The sequence below is a fragment of the Aotus nancymaae genome, unplaced genomic scaffold (genome assembly GCF_030222135.1).
Source record: "Aotus nancymaae isolate 86718 unplaced genomic scaffold, 86718_ANA_hifiasm-v0.15.2.pri h1tg000003l, whole genome shotgun sequence".
Taxonomy (NCBI): Eukaryota; Metazoa; Chordata; class Mammalia; order Primates; family Aotidae; genus Aotus; species Aotus nancymaae.
The window spans coordinates 63,244,130-63,264,706 of record NW_026988414.1 but is presented as its reverse complement, the minus strand read 5'-3'; the positions used below and the strand labels follow the sequence as shown (position 1 = coordinate 63,264,706).

The 20,577-nt window shown below is 37.8% G+C and overlaps 1 protein-coding gene across 32 annotated transcripts in view; it reads right to left on the bottom strand.

Annotated features, from left to right (window-relative positions):
- The window catches only part of PTPRD (protein tyrosine phosphatase receptor type D), a 1,411,192-nt gene that overhangs the window by 62,626 nt on the left and 1,327,989 nt on the right, over positions 1-20,577 (bottom strand). For all 32 annotated transcript variants that reach the window (XM_064381700.1, XM_064381675.1, XM_064381734.1 and 29 more), the window contains one exon: positions 7,619-7,794. In XM_064381700.1, the coding sequence (XP_064237770.1) occupies positions 7,619-7,794 (176 nt within the window). The remainder of the gene's footprint in view (positions 1-7,618; positions 7,795-20,577) is intronic.

The following is a 20,577-nucleotide window of genomic DNA, read 5'->3' as shown; positions in this document are numbered from 1 at the left end:
TAAATACCCATTTAACAAAGGAGACTATAACAAGAGAAAGTTTTAGATAAATATCAGAAATTTTAGTGGACAGAAATATTAAATGCTGAACTATTTATTTCTACAGGTTATAATAACTATTCTGGAAATTTTTAAGACCAGATTAAATACTTGATCTTCCACAATAAGGACAGAGATCATCTCAGTGTTTCTCTTTTAACGACAGTGTAGTTCTCTGCACTCAATCAATATTTGGCTATATCTCCTCCCAACTGGCAGCCGGTCTGTTTTGTGTATTTCCTGCTTTTAAGCTATCTTTACTAACCACTACTTAGTAGCGGACAAAGAGGCACTATAATATTTGAAATGAGAGTGATATTAAAGCATTTGACCACCAGTACAGCTTTTCATATATATATACACAGCCATAAAGCTGAAAAATATTATTCTCAAAATAAACCTAATTATATATCATAAAATTGCTTACCAGTTCATTGTACCATTCAAACACTTTGCAAACTGTTCAGTAATTTATAAAAGTTATTATCTTTTGTTTGGTGTGTCTGCCAGAGGTTGACATAGGGAGCTGCCCTCAACTTTTCCAATGACATCCCCCCCGCTAAATTGAAAGTCATTAAGTCTCAAGTTTCTGGCACTTTGTCCTAACCAGAGCAGAACTGTGTGAGGTGCCTCTTTCTCACTGCCAAGTAGCACTTTGATATCAGCTCTTCCCACATGGGTTGGGTCCTACCTCAGCCCTAAACACTGCTGAAAAGCACCTGGATGCCCCACATAGCCCTATAGCCACTTCTGCTTCTGCCTTGGTCTTCCCAGCAGTTGCCTTTGACTCCAGTGTCAGCTCTTCTAAACAGTATCATTAGATGACTCAGTGTTGCAGTAAAAAGATAATTTATATGTAGCAGCCAGTATCAATGCATTTCAATATTTTAACAACCAGTACATGTTGGGTATTTAGTGGCGGAATACCGTCCTTTCTAGACATTCTGTTGATAAAGGATAGAGAAAAAACAAACATTGGACCCTAACCAACAGCAAACATAGAGATTAATACCTACTTCTGAAAACCTTAGAAATGAGACCAAATCTAGGACCGGAGAACCACGGACATGAATGCAGAGAATGAGAAAGGCTTTGTACAAAGTCATCAGGAGAAAAATTGCATCTCCTCCTCCCATTCCTGCTCTTTACTCAGGCCATGAGGACTCTAATTGGCTTTAAGAGAATGCTTTGAGCCAGAATCTGTCAGCTGCCTTTCTAAGTAGAGAAGGTGGGGTGGGGAAAGAAGGTAGATAATCCAGAGAGCTAACAAACAGCAAGAAATTGGTGGGTTTCTTTCTCTTTTATCTGACACTGTGTCTGCTGAAAAGAGAAAACCAAGAGTGTGGAACTTGCTAGATAAGGACCCAAACATCCTTTAGATTGCCAACATGAGCATCATTCTTTTTGTTACCAGTGTCCTATTTACATTAAGTATCCACCACTTTCAAAAACAATCCCATACATCATGCCGACTCCAAAGGCAATGTTTGTGCTGCTGGTCCTCAAGTTGCTTAAGGAAAAAAAGCAGTTTCTGTTGCCCTAGATAGGCAGTGCTTTAGGCTGCAGTTTGAGAAATTAAATGTTCAAGGCCTTTGGCGCTTCCAGTTCCATTTGGAAAAGGACACAGACCTGGCATTTGGAAAGCATTTGCTCTCCATTAAACTTACCGAACCTTGACAAACCAGAAGAGCCAAGAATTAGTCTGCCACTGGCCAAGGCTGGGCTTTCCAAAACCGATAACAGCAATGAAAACAATAACACTGCCATTTATAATCTTCAATGGGATTCTGTCAAATTTTAACCCAAAAGGATCTCACAATTTGAAAAGAATCTCAAGCTTTGTTTTATAGGAAAAGAAGAAAATGTTTCACCATAATCTCTTTTTCTACTGCTTCATGCTCAGAATTGCCCTCTTAGCCACAAAACAAAATGTGTATGTGTCTACATCTCACCTTCACTGTGTGCTAGGGGAAATTTAATAAGGTGACATTTAAGGAATGGGGAAGACATAGGAGGAGGAACGAGTGGTCATTAGGTCAGAAGTGTCCCACCAGGCAACTGTCAAGTTCCCTACATTGTTAACAAAGTGAAGTTTACACCAGCCCAGTCCCTTTGTCCTGGACAGCATCTAATCTCCATTCATTAGCACAAACCACAAAATTTTAGTAGGGCAGGAATTTTCCCATTCTTTGGCCTAAGATACAACTAAAGTCATGATGCACCAAACATTTGATCTGCTTTACTAATGTATGGCATCATCTGGTTTGTATGATTCCTATCTGGAAACAGAAAATGGGACTTATGATAGCTTGGAAACCAAGAATAGAATTCTTCATTTCTAGCCCTATATTTTCACTCCGAATTGACACAGCCCACATTGGATTACAATAGAAATCATGATCCATTTGATGAGTGTCAAAATTTCACTTCCCATCTCCAACACCTATAACACTAAGGAAGTACAAACAGCTCTTTAAGTGAATCAACCCTCACCATAAAGCCTGCAAGACAAGATAAGCAATGAGTCTCTACAATGGGCGAGGAATGAAGGCAGGCTGGTGAGGTGAAGTGAAAGTCAGACATACTCTAACCCTGACTAAGCCTTTCAACTTCTAACACTAACCAGGATTACTCAAGAACTTTCTAAGCATGAGGCTGATACATTCCCTCTGTGTTCTGTACCTCAAGATGGGAGACAGAGAAGTAGAGAGTCAAGAGCAGATAGATAAAGGAAAAAAAAAGGTGCACTAAATAACACACACTAAATAATAATTTAATGTCCACTTAAAAAAGCAGACAAATCCCACCTCGGAGATTTCAATTCTGCATGCAAGGCTGCCAATCATGTGCCCCAGTCATCCACAAATAATATCCTTGGAGTGGAAATCCCAGCTGTATACATTTTACTTTCCCTCCAAGTGCTTCATTTTTTCCAAACTTTTTCCTCCTTCCATGTGGTTGCTCAGACCCATTCGAGTGTGTGCTTATTGGCATGTTATGAAACATGGAAACAATTAGAAACCACATTCTAGGGCACTAGAATGACTTGCTACAGAATCAATGCACTACGCAGAACTTGAGAGGATTTGGCAATTAAGATGGAAACTGTGGAATAAAACCCACTAACAGTATTTCATATTACACAGTACAGTCTACAACAGCTTTAAACTGATCTGTGTGTTTCAGGCAGCCATCACACTTTACCTTCAAAATCTCCAGTTTCTATCATTTTTTAAAAAAATTTCTTTATATGCCCTAATGAAATTCATACGAAATACTCAACTTAGATTTTCCTTCAGGGTTGATAGCTGAATGTATATACCAGGCAAAGAGTCTTCTCAGTTAAGTTTGGGATTGTTTAAAGGCCACATGTGAAGGGTAGTAATGGCATTTGAAAATCAAAGAACTCATGTTTTCAAGTAATCAACTTAAGTCCTAAGTCATACTGCACACTTAAAAGGGTTTCTTTAGCCATGCAAATACTAAGAATGATCAGTTCTCAAAAAAGTTGAAAGGGAAACTTCTAACACCTGCTAAGGAACCCAGCAGCCTTTTGTCTCAGTGAGCTGTTCTAACTCACCAAATGTGTTAATACAAGTGCTGTTGATACACCTCAGATCTGAGTGACAACTTAAGAGTGAACCAATCAGGCATGTGCTGGCTCAAGCCTGCAATCCAAACACTTTGGGGGCCAAGGTGGGAGGACTGCTTCAGGCCAGGAGTTTGAGAACAGCCTGGGCAACAAAGTGACAGTCTAGTCGCTACAAAAAACTTAAAAATTAGCTGTGGGTGGTGGTGTGTGCCTGTAGTCCCACATGTTCAGGCAGGATGGCTTGAGCCCAGAAATTTTAGATTACAGTGAGCTATGATCACACCACTGCATTCCAGCCTGGACAACAGAGTAAGACTCTGTCTCTAAAAGAAAAACAAAATGGCATGAACCAGGCTGAGGCAAAACAGAAAGCTTGAAAAGAGAGATGGGCTCTAAGGCAGGAGAATTCCCTAGTACCATAAAATAACCAAAAAAGGGGAGAGGGAATGTGAAACTGAACCATAAGGAAACGTATCTTCAGTGAGTTATCACTACATGTAACCCTTGTCTATGTCGCTTATGATTTTCATGTTGTATTACAGTCAGTGTAGCAGCCAGAATGTTCTATTTTGGTCTGTTCCCTAACTGATCTCCCTTCTGGAGATCCTGTCCTGGGGAAAACCAAGTGGAAAAGAATCTCATGGTCTGAGCTCTACTCTCCTCTTGACCAAAATGCATGGATGTGCCATGCTGGGAAACGTGGGCAGAATTCACTATGTTCAGTGACTTGGAGAGGTTGGGATTAATCATCAACCACAAAGAAACAAACTCTTTTCATTTGGGAACAAAGACTGAATTATTTGGAGGCCATCCTTTGGGGAAACTGAAGTTGTCAGTGTAAACCCTCCAACTGCTTTACCGAACAATACCACTTAAGACTCACTGAGCCACCTTGCCACATCTCTTATCTCAGTCAATACCCATAATCACCCTTCCACGTAATCTAATAAAGGAAAAAATGAGAATTTGAGGAGTCAAGTAAACTTGCTCATTGTCACACAGCTAGTAGGGACTAGAGTTGGCATTTGAACACAGACATCTGACTGCAAAGTACTGTACTTGGACCTGTCCCGCAGCTGTCCTCTCTCATGGTGGTATCCCCATGCAGTCTTATATAATATCAAGCTGTCTTCTCTTTTTCTCCCCTCTTCCCTGCTGCAAATCTATGGTCATTGGCATCTAGCATACTTCTAATTCACAGAAGCGTTTACAACACATACACATGTTTTCTTCATGTACCAGGAGAATAAATATTATTTTAAGAACCTGAGCCTTAATATAAATAATGACATTTCAAGCTTCAGCTCTTAGAGAGGTAATTTGTTTAAACTACCTGGACCACCTCCCTTTATGAGGAAGACTAGCGGCATTTCCCCTCATAGGGCCAGGCTAGTTCAAATGTCTGATTTGAAGCTGGCTGCTGGGAATTGAGAATTCACTGAGTCCCGAGGTCACCCCACAGAACCCACCATGTTCCTTAAGTCTGGAGCTATAGATTTCATTAACAACTCACTCCCTATTTATAACATTGTTTTTAAAGTGAAAGCCAATTCAAGCTCTTGTTTGGGAATCCAGGAACGGCTTCCCCTTTCTTCTGGCTACTTTAAGTAAAAGAGCAACTGTATAGGGAAAGAGTGAGATGGGAATGATGGGAGGGAGGAAGATGGAAGAGCATATGAGATGATATGAGGCTCCAGGGCTGTGTTAAATCTCACCAGGACATTTGGTCATTTAGTCCCAAGTGTTCTAGACTGGAGAACAAAGGGCTTTTGGGCCTTGGGGCCCAGGCCTCCTGTGTAATGTCAGATTGATGGTGGCTGAGATTCCGTAACCGCCTATTGGCTTATGCAGGTCATCATAAGTCTGGGTACAGGCTGAACCACTACAGAATAAAAATCATGAGACAGCATTTTAATTGGCCTCCTTAGGCCATTTAACAAAGGAGAAAGCTAACCTGCAAGAGCAAAGAGTAATTAATGAAGGGAGCAAACAGAGGTTCATTTAGCAACTTCCAAATAAGTTCCTCTGGCTGAGGGGGGTTGGGAGGGAAGGTAGCCTGCAACAGAAAGATAAACTGTAGGTATTTAAGTCACAGTACCTTCCGCCAAGAACCGCTCATTACCATCAGATGTTGCAGTGGCAGTGGGGCCAGTTAGAACTAACTTTATTATTAGAAGCAATTAGGGAGAAAAGGGGCAGAAATTCATTTGGTTATTTCAAAACAAGTTTCTGTGCACAGTTTAATGAAGGCCTGCAGTGTCAAGATAAAATGTGTGTTTTACTGAAAACAGCTTTTGCAAATGACTGCTTGTTACCAGCAGTTATCTCTAGGCAGAACAGACCCGGTAGGTTGGATTTACATGCACGCCATAATATAATAGTTCAGCTGTCTCAGCTTCACAGAAGTGTCAACAGGCAGTATGGCCTGATGGTACAGCATGTGTGTTCTGGAGCCAGACTGTCTGTCTTCAATTCCTATCCCTGACTTTGGTAGCTGAATGACCTTAGGTAAACTTTCTGTACTTTTCTGGGCCTCAGTGCACTCATAGGTAAACTGGAGGTCACAGTAGTGTTTCTTGTAATGTTAGATATTGTTATAGTTATTAAACAATATATCCAAGGATTGCTTGAAAGGAGAGTTCTTTTCAAAGAAATTGCTTGTTATATAGGAGTTACCTTAAGCACAAATCGATAACAGATCCATTCACATCTTTTGAATGGGGTTTGCATGTAAAGTATGACAGTTGTCTTCAGAGTCTGTCATTTTTATCTTAATTCCCTTTTGAGACAGTATTTCAACATCTCTATACAATTCAGATGTTCTGAAATGATCTAATTGCTTTTTTGGTTTGCTAAACCAGCCATATATCACTGCTTTTGATTTCCCACCTTTGAGGTTACAGTTGTGGCTTTTTAATATTTTTTTATGTCTGAGCTTTTCCCTTATAAATCTCTTTGGCAGCTTTTAAATTGTCCCTCATATACACACCTAGGTGTAGAGAAACTGCCATGTATTGAGCTTAGAAGAACATTTCTAGAACCTCAACTCTCACACAGTACATAGGGAATCAGGCTTTCTTTCTTTTAAATATCCTTTCTGAAACTATTATAACCACAGTAAAAGAGACCTTTCACTTGTGGTTTCAAATTCTGTCTTGAATGTCCTCAACACTTCAGTGGAAGTGTCTGCTATCTTCAATGAAGTTTCAGAGACCCCTTCATTCAATTCTCAAGGTTAAACGTTGATTTTCTTCAGATGGCTACAATATGTACACATGTACTCAGGAATACGGTACACCGCTTACCCATTATTTTCTAGTCTTTCAGATCAACAGCATTTAACTAATGTGCCATACACCATAATATTGGACCCATATGATGAATACAACTCTTTTCTTAGACATTACCAAGCAATGACTCCATTATTAAAATCTACTCATTTTGGAGAAGTTTAAACTAGCAAAACGCCCGCTATGCATTTATGTGTTTTCTCAGCCGTATATTCAGCCACATCATTTTTCCAGCTGCCCTGACTTAATTTACACTAATGAAAATAATTTAAGAGCCTCTTTCACAGAATTTAAGTCTTACACTGCAGATTACAAGAAATACAAAATTGACAGTAGTGGAAGTACATATTGGTGGGATTCTCCTGAAAGCCCGTGGCTTCCTGTTCAATGGTGTTTTTGAAAGAGGTTCACGCTAATATTTATTTTCTCTAACCAAGTTTTCTATTCCCATGAATAATCCTTTTTTTTTTCCTTTAGCAACCACACACATCATAACAGGGGAGAATTTCTTTTTTGAAAAGACCCAGGAGAGTTTTAAAGAATGGTTTAATTAGAGTTGTTGATGCCCATTCATAATTAGTATCTGTTAGAAAGTTAAGCCTTAGGGAAAGGTTAGATTCTGAACAGAATAAAATATGCAACATACAGACTCTGAGGGAAAATTTTTAAACGGAAAGAGGTGGATACTTATGCTTACCCTTGATCTTTCTTCTAGTTTTGTCATCATCACAACTGTGGCACTCCGTTGCTCCCATATCATTCTCCAAAAGTCCCCAAATGTTTCGGGGAGAGATCCCTGTGTTGCAATATAGGCATTTTGTTTCCTGTAGCCATCTATGTAGTTGGCATTCACGTAGTCACTTCCTGGGATTCCTGGAAAACAAGGAGTATTATTCAACCAGGTGAGCACATCACAAGAGTAAACAGCCTGGGACATGACCTAATGGCAGTGCTAGCTTCTTGTTCCACCTAACACTAGAGGAGTCACAATATATTGAAGGCAGAATTTTAAGCAAGATCAAAAACATGTCCTATTAGAACCATCATGTTAAGAAAAATGTATGCAAACAAGTTTCAGGTCTTTTTAATATGACAAAGAACAAAAAATACAACAGATGGTTCACAGAACGCCTTTTCTCTCACTGGTTGTCGGTTTTCTCTGTTGCACCGGCAGAAAATATAGTTTGCAAAGAACAATAAACAATCTGGTAACATTCCTCACCCATGTGCTTCCCCATTCCCAGACAAAAACTAGATAAAAGAAGGCCCGAGTCTGAAAATGCAAGGGTGGAACACACCATAATAGTGAACCATTCTTTGCAGATTTAGTTAACAGGAAACTCATATGTAAACTCATGTAATTTTCACAATAACTCTATGCGGTAAGTCCTGTCATGATTATCCTTTTACAAAGAAGAAAACTGAAGTGCAAAGAAGTTAAAAAAAGTGAGCAAATTGCTCAAGTTGGTGGAGTCAGGTTTAATCATAGGCTAGTTATCTGCATCTCTATCTCTGTAAAATATTGCTTCTCATTTAAAACTTGTGATTTGTTTTAAGCAGCAAACGAACTTCTTGGATTAGGACGAATGCCTCCTAATTGGAAGTCCAACTTTTTCTTTTGTTCTCTCCAGTTTTTTCTCCATCTAACAGGAGAGCAATTTTAAGAAATTTATTTCAGACACTGTAGTGTCTTCAAACCCAACAATGGCTTCCCCTCATACTCCAAATAAAATCCAAACTCTGAACACTGCCTACAAAGCTCTGCAACTTCCCAGACTCATCTCACTCCACTCACCTCCTTGCCTTTCAAACTCTAGACACTGGCCTGCTTCAGTTATTAGAAACCATTTATTTCCTTCCTTAGCTCAATTCATATCCCAGAATATACTGTCTCCTTCCCATCATAAAACACCCAGCCTCCATCCCAGAAGGCCTGCCCTGGAGTACCCTCATACATCAGAACTCCCTTGAAATCCCTTTATACTATTGATTACAGGTTGTAATTATTTATTAACTTGTTTGTTAATTTGCTTATTGCTTATTTTGACCATGTCTCTTTTATTCACTTTTGCTACCCTAGTGACAAAAAGGAGTAAATAATTTGCCCCAGTGCCAACATTTAATAAGTAGCAGAGATGTAATTTAATGTAGATACTGTGATTTAAAGCCTAGTTTTCCATCAGCACATGCCTTTAAGACAGACAGAGGCAAAACTGAGCTTCTTCCAAGAAGAGTAGCCACAGTGAATAAGGGAATCAAAGCTACTCCATATGGGAAAGAATATATATTATAGCCTAGCAAAGGATATGATAGGAATTGGGGATGAGAGCTACCTGTGAGAATAAGAAGAGAGGTTTAGATTTACTCTGTTGAGTTCCAAGTTTTAAATTCTGAAGGATATAACTACAGAGACATGGATTTCATCTCTAAGACAATAAAGCATTTTCAAATGGCCAGAATCAAAAAATGAGTAAATTTCCTTGGCAGGTAATGAGTTGGCTATCTCTAGGGTGGAACAAGCACATTATAGGAATATCCGTATGATATGGCAGGTAGCACTAGAACTTCTGCACAATCCCTTCTATCCCTGGGAAATAAGAGTCTTGGAATTATGGGGTAACTATTTTTTTTCTTTATAATGAAACATATGTTCCCAAGCTAAAATTGTCAGATTTCACTGATTGCCACTTGCAGTGATTTTGACTGCTTTTCTGATTCCAGTTGTAAAGCTGATCCTCTCAAGAAAGGTAATGAAAGTCAGATGGAAACTACTGCACTGAGATGAACACATGGATATGGAATACCACCAGCATTAGCTGAAAAGCCTTTTGAGCAAAACTTGAAATGCACGGTTGGTTGTAACATTATTCATCTATTACAGCTACTCAAGAAGCAGTTGGGGTTTTGGCAGCCCTTTGTTGATAAAGATCCTATTCCTCCCCAACACCAGATTATTGTAGATTCAAATTACAGTTTAAATAAAATTCTCAGGTTACAAACATGGGGAAGTACACACATCTTACATATCCATAGGATTTGGTTCTGAGCCAAGAATGAATCCATCTAACAGGAAAAACCCACTTTCTAAATTTTAATTTAGCATTAAAGAACTGATAAAAAGGATTCTGGCTAAGGGCCTCACTCAGCTGCCAGTATACAGAAAACTTTTTTCCAAGAAAAATCAGAATGGAGAAATCTGGGCTAAATGACTCAGAAAATGCATCAACCAGGCCCTTTGCCACCTCCCCCCTCATCAAGGAAAACAAATGTGTCTGAATGATGCATCTGAGGACAGAGAAAATGCACATGAGAATCATTCCCAAAGATGGGGAATCAGACCCACCCACCCTCTTTTCGTAAATGTTAATCAGTTATTATGTAACAAACTGGGTTTTTTTTTTTTTTGCATACTGCTCAAGTTTGAATAATAAATTCTTTTTGTTTTACAAGGAGGGGATAGGTTGCTACTGAATAATGGTTGTACTTCCCTGGATAAGAATACAAAAATGTTGCCTGAAGACTACTAGGCACCAGGGATTAATACTACCACTAAATGCTTTAAGAATTTAGGAATTGGGTCAAGGGTGGTGGTTCATGCCTGTAATCCCAACACTTTGAGAGGCTGAGGCAGGAGGTTCACTTGAGCCCAGGAGTTTGAGCCAGCCTGAGCAACATGGTGAGATCCTGTCTCTACAAAAAATAAGAAATAAAAAATTAGGCTGGCATAGTGGCTCATGCCTATCATGTCAACACTTTGGGGAGTCTGAGGCAGGAAGATTTCTTGAGAACAGACATGACAAGCCTGGGCAACATGGCAAAAGACCCTGTCTCTACAAAAACGAAAAAATTGGCTGGATGTGGTGGTGCACGCCTGTAGTCCCAGCTCCTGGGAGTCTGAGGTGGGAGGATCATTTGAATCCAGGAGATCAAGACTGCAGTGAGGCATGACTGCACCACCACACTTCATCCTGGGCAAAGGAGCAAGACTGTGTCTCAAAGAAAAAGAATTAATATTTTGAAAAATAGGTAACTGAAAATAAAATTGAATATCTGGAAAAGCAAATTATTAAGACAATGCTTTATATCCTGAAAACAATGCTGAGGCTCCTTTTATATTTTGACACCTAATTTGTTAGAAGGCAGTACATAGAATGAAAGCCTCCTTCTGGCAAATCTCTTTACCCGCTCTGGTGAAAAGACATTTCAGGTAAGTTCTCTCTCACAGGTCCTCTGCAATGTGAAGATGTGAGAGATGGTTATGTTCTTCAGAAGCTCTAAGATCTAATGAGTCCTGTATTCATAAAGCCCAATATAACATACTGTGCAGAAAGATGAAGGAGAAAAATTTTTAGAAAGGATGGTGGCTTGTCCTAAAAATATTAACCCCAGATTGGAAGCTGAAGTTAATCAGCAGTCCATTTCAAGTAGATGAGACTGGTTTTTAATGTGACATATTTAGAAAGACTTTTCAACCAACACTGTGAAAATAAACAATATGCTGCTTTCCAAATGTTCTGGTGCCATGAAATGCTTCTTCAGTAGTTCTTGATTAGGATGTTTCTGCTGGAAGGCTGGATCTACAACATTCTTTCACTTTTGGGGGGTGACTTTCTCTAAGTAGTGCATATTTGTTTATTTAATTTTCAATTCTCTGCCTTTTCCAAAAAATGATTTGCTTCTGCTAATGCAACATTAATCACAGTGCACTTCTAATCCAAGAGAAGTGTGTGAGAATAATTGAATTCCTTTGGGATTATGAAGGATGGAAATTTAACTAGACACGTAGTACTGAAAGAGTATAGAATCGCTATAAATTAGGTGATTGCTTTTCGTTCTTGGAGTCCAGGCGATCTTCCTCCAATACTAGAATAACAGTGCTTGATTGTTTTTTGTGTTATCTGTTTGTTTGTTTCTTTGGTTGGGGAAGACCTTATTAAAACAACAGAAAAATGACAAAGATGCTTGCCTTCTGCTCCTCATAGGCAAAATCTTAGAAGAGACTGGCCTTGCTGCAGAAACGGTACCTTGGATTCAGTTGGTCTTAGAACAGCTTACATCTAAGACTGGTTCTTCCCTAGGAGTCCGCGGCTCTGCTGCATTTCTAACACTGAGTGGGTTTTCATGATTTCTCATGCATTGTTTCATGTGCATCCTCTAAGTAATAAGTCATGTCAGTAGTTCTGACACCATAAATAATTGTTTATCCTTCTAACCTTACACATGAGAAACCTAAGGCTAGACCCTCTAACATCATATTCCATCAACATGCCCCATTCCTGTGTTAAAGTGTATTTCCTCAGCTAATGAACGGTTCTTTCTTGTGGCATTTAAAAATATTACTTACATGCTTTCTACTGGGTCTCTGTGTTTTGGGCTAACTAAACCTGGAGCTATAAACGCAAGCCTGTAAAACCGGCAGAGACTGTGATAGGTGAATGATTGGTAGAGCTGTGCTTCTGTTGTTCTTCATGCACAACAAACCATAGCAAACAGCTATTTGAATAGAAATAGGTAAGTTTTAGGTTCTCATTTTATTTGCTGTTGATTGCTAGCTACAGTTTTCAGTGGAAAAATGAGCCTGGACATAGACTTTGAATAATTGGGCCATGTGGATTTTTTAAAACCACTAAGAAGAAGGAAAAAAAAAACATGCAACTTGCTGTGGATTTTATTTTTGAAGTCAGAAGATAATTTGATTTGAAAAGATATCTCTTGTTGAAGGGGTGTTGTTAATGATAAGGAGTTTGTAATAAAGCCTTAAGCCCTGATATTAAGTGAAAAAGCAGGATGCAAAATGGTACATGAATTATTTGTGAAATCAAGTAATCCTAAGGGGAAGGTTCACAATTTTGCATCACATTACACTGTAGGTTTGTGTGTGCATTTTAAAGTCTTGGGACAATACCAAGCACTTGATAAGAATTTAAAGAAACTGACCAGGAAATCTGGACTCGTGTCTAGAGCTGCTGGTAGGTTTACTCTGTGACCTTTGGCCAGTTACTCAACTTGTCCAGACCTGTAATTGCTTATTTGCTAAACAAGGCGTGCTGGACAAATTGATTCCCTCAAGTCCTTTTGAGTTCTAAAATAAGGTGTCTCTCTGTGCTATTCTTAACCTTCTTGGACTTGGAAATCTCTGTGAAGTTATTTTAAGATAAATAGAGGCTTTGTGTCTCTCAGATTAGGTAGGAATGAATTCTGATGCTCTTTCAAGCAGATTGCTATTGCTTCTACCTTTGATGTGCTGAGATGAGATTTTTCAGTGAGGCTGCTACTTCATAGCTTGATTGGAAACTGATGGAGCAAAAAACAAACAAAAAACAAGAGGAAGTAGTGGTACTAGGTGGTCTGTCCATGGAAAGAAGCTCGCCTTGAATTTTCGGGGGTGAGAATAACTACAAGGCAGGATGCTGCTGCACTACAGAGATGGAGATGCATGTTCAGCTGAGCAACTCCCTGTGCTCCAATTCACAATTTGGCTTCAAATCCCAGGTACTTTTGTTTTCTTTAAGTTCTACAAATCCCTAATTAAGTAAGGACTGTGTCAAAAAGAAATTGCTTTTTGGTAAATCAGTTTGTTCTCTGTTGTAAGACAGAGGTACTCAAGACCCACTAGAGCACAAAAGCTACCTTTTATTTGGTAAATAATGTCCCCGCCTCTCCTCTAAGGCACAAACAAGAAAGCATTACAATATTGTATTGCTGGTTAAGACCTAGAATGCAATTTTTACAACTAACAATGTGGCAAAAATGTTTACTTTGCTATCACTAGCAAAACTAGAAAACAGAAAATAGAAAAACAAAATCTAATAAAACTTACCAAGTAAACTGATTTAATTCTAAAGGACACAGGCCTTTCCCCCCACCCTTCACTTGTACAATGACAGCCACCCATGGCTGCATCAGAGCTGGTGACATGAAGGATTCTTTTTGCAACACAGAAAATAAAGCAAACATTTATTGCAAAGACATAGTCTATTATTTGCCAGGGTATCCCCTGATATAGCTGCAGTCTTTTCACGTTGCTACAAAACACATACATTTTTTTAAAAAAAGAATGCCTTGTTCTGTAGGCATCATAGCTCAACCCCACAGTGAGCTAATGGAGAAACAGATGATATTCAGAGTATGTGAACCCAACCTGCAACTCCTTGTTAATGTATGTCTTCCTCTACTTGATTTTCCATACCCCCGCACTGCTGAGGAGGCTGGGTTTTGAGAATGGACACAATAAAGTAGATGGGTGATTGATCTGTCTTTGAATACACTGCAAGATCAGCAACATGAGTTGGGGAATTATCATCACCTGTGATAGAGGGGCACGCTTTATGGTTAGATAGCAACTTGCTTTAAAATAAAGCAGATGTTAGGCCACTGAAGTGTACCTTTTCAGCCACATCATGGAGTTGTGGTCCAATTAGCTTATACTAATAAGGGGGCAATTATTATAGAGGTTCATCAAGCAATGAAATAGTCACACTCAAGCATGAGACATGGCTACAGAAGCTGTGTGCGTAGGAAACACTCAGAGGCTCAGTCTTCTCATCACTAATATGAATATCATGATTAAGAAGTCTTGGAACCAACATCTCTGTGAGAATTAAATGAATCAATACATCTGAAATTTCCAAAATGTAATATGGATTTTAGTTATTATTATGATTGATGTAATAAACACATATGGAAATAGTCTGCTTATTCTTAAATACTGATAAAAAGTAATTCCAAATCTGGAAGGCCCCTTTCAGGCTTCTTCGTTTTAAAAAATTATCAGACAGGATAAAAACAATTATTTTACAATTTCCCAGCAATCTACTACCTGTATCTATATTCTAACAACAGAGCCATAGATGACGTAGGTTTCTCTACAGCCTTAGAGTAAGGAACTAGGGAATAACAGATATAACAGCACTTGCTTGGCTACATGTAAGAGAAAGATGCCATTTACACAGCTCAAATTAGATAGCTTTTAGAAAGACTGCAAGCATCCTGTGAAACTGTTGCAGGTTTCCCAGGCTAAGTGCTATCTAGCTTTCTATTTAAAACAAATTAAGCTATAAAAAATTTGTCTATTCACCGTGTCTCAAAAAAAATGCTTTTATGTATTTTTTGAAAAACCACCCTGAAATAAAGTGATGAAATTTATCACAGTTATAAACAATTAACTTGAAAACAGAAAGACTGAAAATGCTAAAGAAACCATGCTATCAGCCTAAATCAATGATTGATGTTCTGAACAGTATGAGAGAAATGAACTCAACCAATAATTGGATGGGATTTATTTTTTAAAAAATGAGTTTTTTAAGGGATAGGATACACATTCTAACAACTTTCCTTTAGTACCTTAAACAGAATTTCAAGAGCAAAATAAAACAGACACCAGGTGCCAACAAACTATTCACTAGTGACTGGGAAAGAGGCAGAGAGAAATCCAGAGGGCAAAAAGGGGATCATATTTACTGAGGTTGTATGGGGAAGAGCACACAGCAGCTATCATAGGACTTCTTTATTGGATGAAATAATTGTAATTGTTTTGATGTTAGAACTTCATATGGAACATTTTATTCACTATAACATTCCATTAGAAGATGTTGGACAGACTGTATGAACATATTTTCCTAGGATTTTTTTGGTTTTGTTTTTACTTATTGAAAATACATCCAGTTACCAGATATGCCCCCTGCCCAAAAAAAAAAAAAGAAAAAGATATTTCACAGCATGGGTACAATGTGAAATTGGAGAATACGTTAGCATGTGCTGACAGCTGTTTTAAATGAATCGCTACAGACTTACCCACAGAACACTCTGCAGAAGAGAGGCTAAGACAAAACTGAAACAAGAGTGCTAGTGTGGTGGCAAATGATGGGTAATATTACAGAAGGAATAGCAGCAGTTTTTTGTCTCTATTTATTTATTTATTTTTAACTGGATTTATCTTAGAGGCAGTGATTCCACGTGAGCAGCTTTCTCATCTTAAAGGCGCTAAATTGCCCATCTCACAAAAAATCAAGTTATTATAATATCATCTATATTATTTATGCTGGAATTTTTTTGAATTGTTCCTGTTTTGCAAATCAAACAGCAGATGATATATTTTGATCTTCCATGTAAAATAATAGATTATTCCCCCTGTTGAAATTTGTAATGCTATTATGGGTCCAGTTTCCATTTATCAAGCATCAGCATTTTCTTTTGCATCACAGAATACCTCAAATAGATGCAGCTTTCTCATTTGGATATTATTAATTTTTCCATAGATTGTATACCAAACAAATTCCATCTGCAGTTAAAAGTGCCTATCTGTAGTAATAATAAAATGCATAGCACTAATGATAATCTTAACAATTCCCAATATTTATTATGCAGTTTCTTTGTGTCAGGTGCTCTTCTAGGGGTTTTACATACATTTATTTAATCCTCCTAGTAATTCTAGGAAGTAGGTATGATTAATAATCCCATTATACAGATAAGGAAAACAAGGCACAACTTGTCCAAGCAAGCTCTGCAGAAGCAAGAAGAGCTTAGGATGCTTTATAGGAAAGAGGTTCTTGAGTAGTATAGAGGCCCTTCTAAGAAGGTACTTATTAAAGAGATGAAGTGAATAAGTATATTTAAATTTTGATACTTTAAATATACGACCCTTTCTATAAGAAAAAATTAACACACTGCTCTGATCAGAATGTGTTCTCACAAATTCATATGTTAAACTTAATCACCAAAGTGATAGTATTGAGAGGTGGGGACTTAGGAAATGCTCAAGTTGTCAGTGCAGAGCCCTCATGGGTAAGATTAGGATCCTTATAAAAGAGCTTGAAAGATAAAGTTTGCCCTTTTTCTATCTTTTTGGCCATATAAGGACATAGCATTCTTTCCCTCAGGGGAACGTAACAAGACAAGGCACCATCTTGGAAGCAGAGAGACTGGGCCCTCACCAGACAGCAAGCCTGCTGCCACCTTGATCTTAGACTTCCCAGACTCTGGAACCATGAGAAATAAATTTCTATTGTTTATAAATTACCCAGTCTATGGTATCTTGTTATAGCAGCATAAATGGACAAAGGCATGGATCCCTATTTTACTAAGCTTTTTAAAAAAAATCAGATTCATAAGCCCTAGCGTCAAAGAATGCATTTATTCTTTATCACTTCTAACCCTCTCATGGATAAAACCATTTAAATCTGTTTTGGTGAGAGTCACATGGTAGCCAATAATCCTATTTAGAATAAGCCCACTTTTTTTTTTCCTTGAAAAAGCTAATCTCGTACTGTCTAAGATTTAATATTTATTTGCCCATTTACATTATCTTTTGATCTCAGGATTTAGACTCAATGTTCAGAATTTTGGAGATGGCAGAAACCATCTTACATTTCCTTGTTTTATGAGAAAACAACTAAAGACACCAAGTCATAGGTTCTTCCTAAACTGGAGAATGGGCTTGAAAAGACATTGTGTATCCGTGAACTTTCTGAAATTAGTGTACAAATAAAGTATGCAAGTGCTCTTTGTTTTTAAGTGGGGTTTAAAATGTTCAAGAAATTATCAAAAGGATCCAGCTTCCCCGAAGAGTTACTGTTAATAGCATTAAATGAAATGCTCAAGGTCACGTTGTTTAAACTGAAATTTAGTTTTCAGTTTTCGGTGTGTTTATTCAGTATTCTTCCCCATATACCTTAAAAAATGAGATTGAACAAACAAAGAAACACAGCTGAAAATCATTTGTGTCATTTATTCTTTGGAAAAATTCATTTTGACTGAAGTCTAAGAACACAACTGAAGACCTCTACTTCTAAGATTTCTAACATAAGTGTTTCAAAATGTGTATTTCAAAATTCTTAGACAATCTTCCCAGCCAAAAAGGCATCACTTTTGAATTAGGTTTGATGTACACAGGCAGGGCTATCAGGACTTCGAAAGCCGCTCTGGGCCTGCGTGGACTAATGGGGAGAACAGCTGCCTTGAGAGTGACATATATTAGTATTTCAACTTTGTCACTTGTTAGCTATAGATCATACACAAGGTTGCTGACTTTTAAAATGCTTCCGTTTCCTCATCTGTAAATTTAGATCATGACTACTAGCTTTGGGGGATGGGCCTCCATAATGTGGTGCTCGACACGTGACAGATAACCAGATAATCATATCTATTATAATGTCTTGTCTTTGTTGTAGAATTGAAAAGTAGTATTTTAATTTTGCTTTATATTTGGACTTGGCTAACACTTTTCTAAAAATCCATGTCAATGTGGCTTTTAAAACAAAATGTTAATTATAATCCTACTAATGAAAACATAGTACTGGCAGCAGTGAAGATTAATTATACTTTAGAATAACCATCTTTTTTTTATCCAGGACTGCAATAATTAATTTTTGCTAATTACAAGGCATTATAATAAATAACCTCCCACTAATTGATATTCCTTGGCTAATAAGAAATTAAAGATACGTAAAACAATATTTGAGGTAAGCAGATCACCTGTATTATCATTAGGTATACATCCACTTGACTTTTGTTCTGCAATCTTATGACTCTGATCTATTTGAATGATAGATTTGATGATTCCCCACATGGTGTCCCTGCCTCAGGTTAGTCATGCCATAAAATAGGAAATGAAATAGGAAATAGGAAATGAAGTTCTGAAATCTATGTGTGTTATCCACAGGCTAATGCCAAAAGATAAAACAGATTTTTAGGCAAAAAGGTAAGATTGGGCTTTTCAATCTATGGTAAGTAACTTGAGACACTGTCACATCCTGCATCAGTAGGAAAGTATTATTAGTGATGTGGGCAAATGAAGCCCCAGACCAGAAATCAAAAGAGCTGGATTCTAGAGAGTTATATTATTTATATACTGTGTGACTCTGGACTAATCTTGTCTGAGCTTCAGTTTTCTCATCTATAAATGTGAATACCTATATATTTAGTAAAATAGTTATCCTGCTGCTTCATCAGACTGTGGTGTACAGGAAATAAAACAAATGATAGAAATAACTCTTAGAAGTCAGAAATGAAAGAGATTACCGCAGAGGAAACTAATGCTCAGAGTCAAGGTGACCTAGCTAGTCAGTGACCCAAGCTCAGATTTCCTTGTTCTTCATCTTTCGGTTTGTCCATTTTCTTTTCTTATTTTAATAAAAATATACTTTGAATAACTGTGGATTCTACAAGTGTAAGCATAATATTCCATATTCTGTTTATGCACTTTAAAGTATTAGCTTCCACTTAGTCTTTATTTGAAAATATTTATTGTTTCTTTCAGATGGGGTCTGGCTCTGTCGCCCAGGCTAGAGTGCAGTAGGGTGATCTCAGCTTACTGCAACCTCCACCTCCCAGGCTCAAGCAATCCTCCCACCTCAGCCTCCTGAGTAGCTGGGACGATAGGCACATAACATCATACCAGCCAGTTTTTGGTAGAATATATTTATCTTAACTCATTGAAATAAACTCTATTGCCCTCTTCTTCAGGAATTACTATTTTCTCCTAAGAACTGCTTAAACATAGACGAGATGCCAATGGTAATTGGATTGTTCGAAAATTCAATTCTGTTTCGATACTGCTTATCCTATAATTAAACAATTGAAACCATTTTGTAATTAGGACTCTTTTGAATTTATTCTGCATTTTTCCTAGCCTAAATAAAATGACTGTGATTTGGAAAGATGTCACCAAGGGTCACTGTTTTCAAAAAGTTCAATAAGCACATTAGTGCCCACATACAATTCCTTTTAATTTTTCCCCGTTATTTTCAGTGGAAGTAGGGTACACACTTGCTCTATTACACAAATATAAAAACAACATCAATCACTGTGGCCACTTCGGTTTCTGCTGTTGTACTAATGTCTGTCAGATCACTTTGCAAAATAATGTAAGGAGTAACTAGCACCACTGAGAGAATAGAACAAAAACTCCCAAATTAAAACTCTCAACCAAAGCCACTGAAGTTAGTAACACTGGTTGGAACGCAAAACAAGCACATTAAATTTTATAAATTGTGCATGAAGTCACTTAATATTTCAATATACTAAAAGCTGGCCCTATATTATCAAAGCTGTCTTTAGAGGAGAAGTCTCAATTAGTGGTTCTGTGGTTCCAGTTGCCAGTATTTTCTCTTCTGTGTTGAAGATACAGGATGATTGACTGCCCTCATGAATACCTGCTGGTTAGGGCTTAGTTTAAGATAAAATGTCGTTCACGGTTGTAATTTAGATTAAAGCTCTCTATAGCTCATAAACGTCAATTAAATACTTCTAACCTTTTGCATAACACAATATTGAAAGACATTTGGTTTTTAGGTCAGCTCTACATTTAGGGTATATTTGTGAACACAGAGCTATAATAAGGCAGGTTTTGGTGTGATTCAAGTGCTTCTGCTTTCATACTATAAAACCAGCATAGGAATGAAATGTGCATAGTTTCTAACCATCATAATCAAGATACCAGGAGGTATATTTTTTATCCCTCAACATACTTTACTGTTAAGATGTGGAAAATAACAGGTTAAGAAAAATAATGACAAAGTGAGCAAAAGTACAGGGAAGTGGTAGTTATTGCATGACCTAATTTTTGGTGGAAACAATGCTACAGTACAGCAAAGGCAGACTGACAAGCTCTCCAGGCAAGATCATGTCAAATAGATTCTCAACTTACATTCATTTATT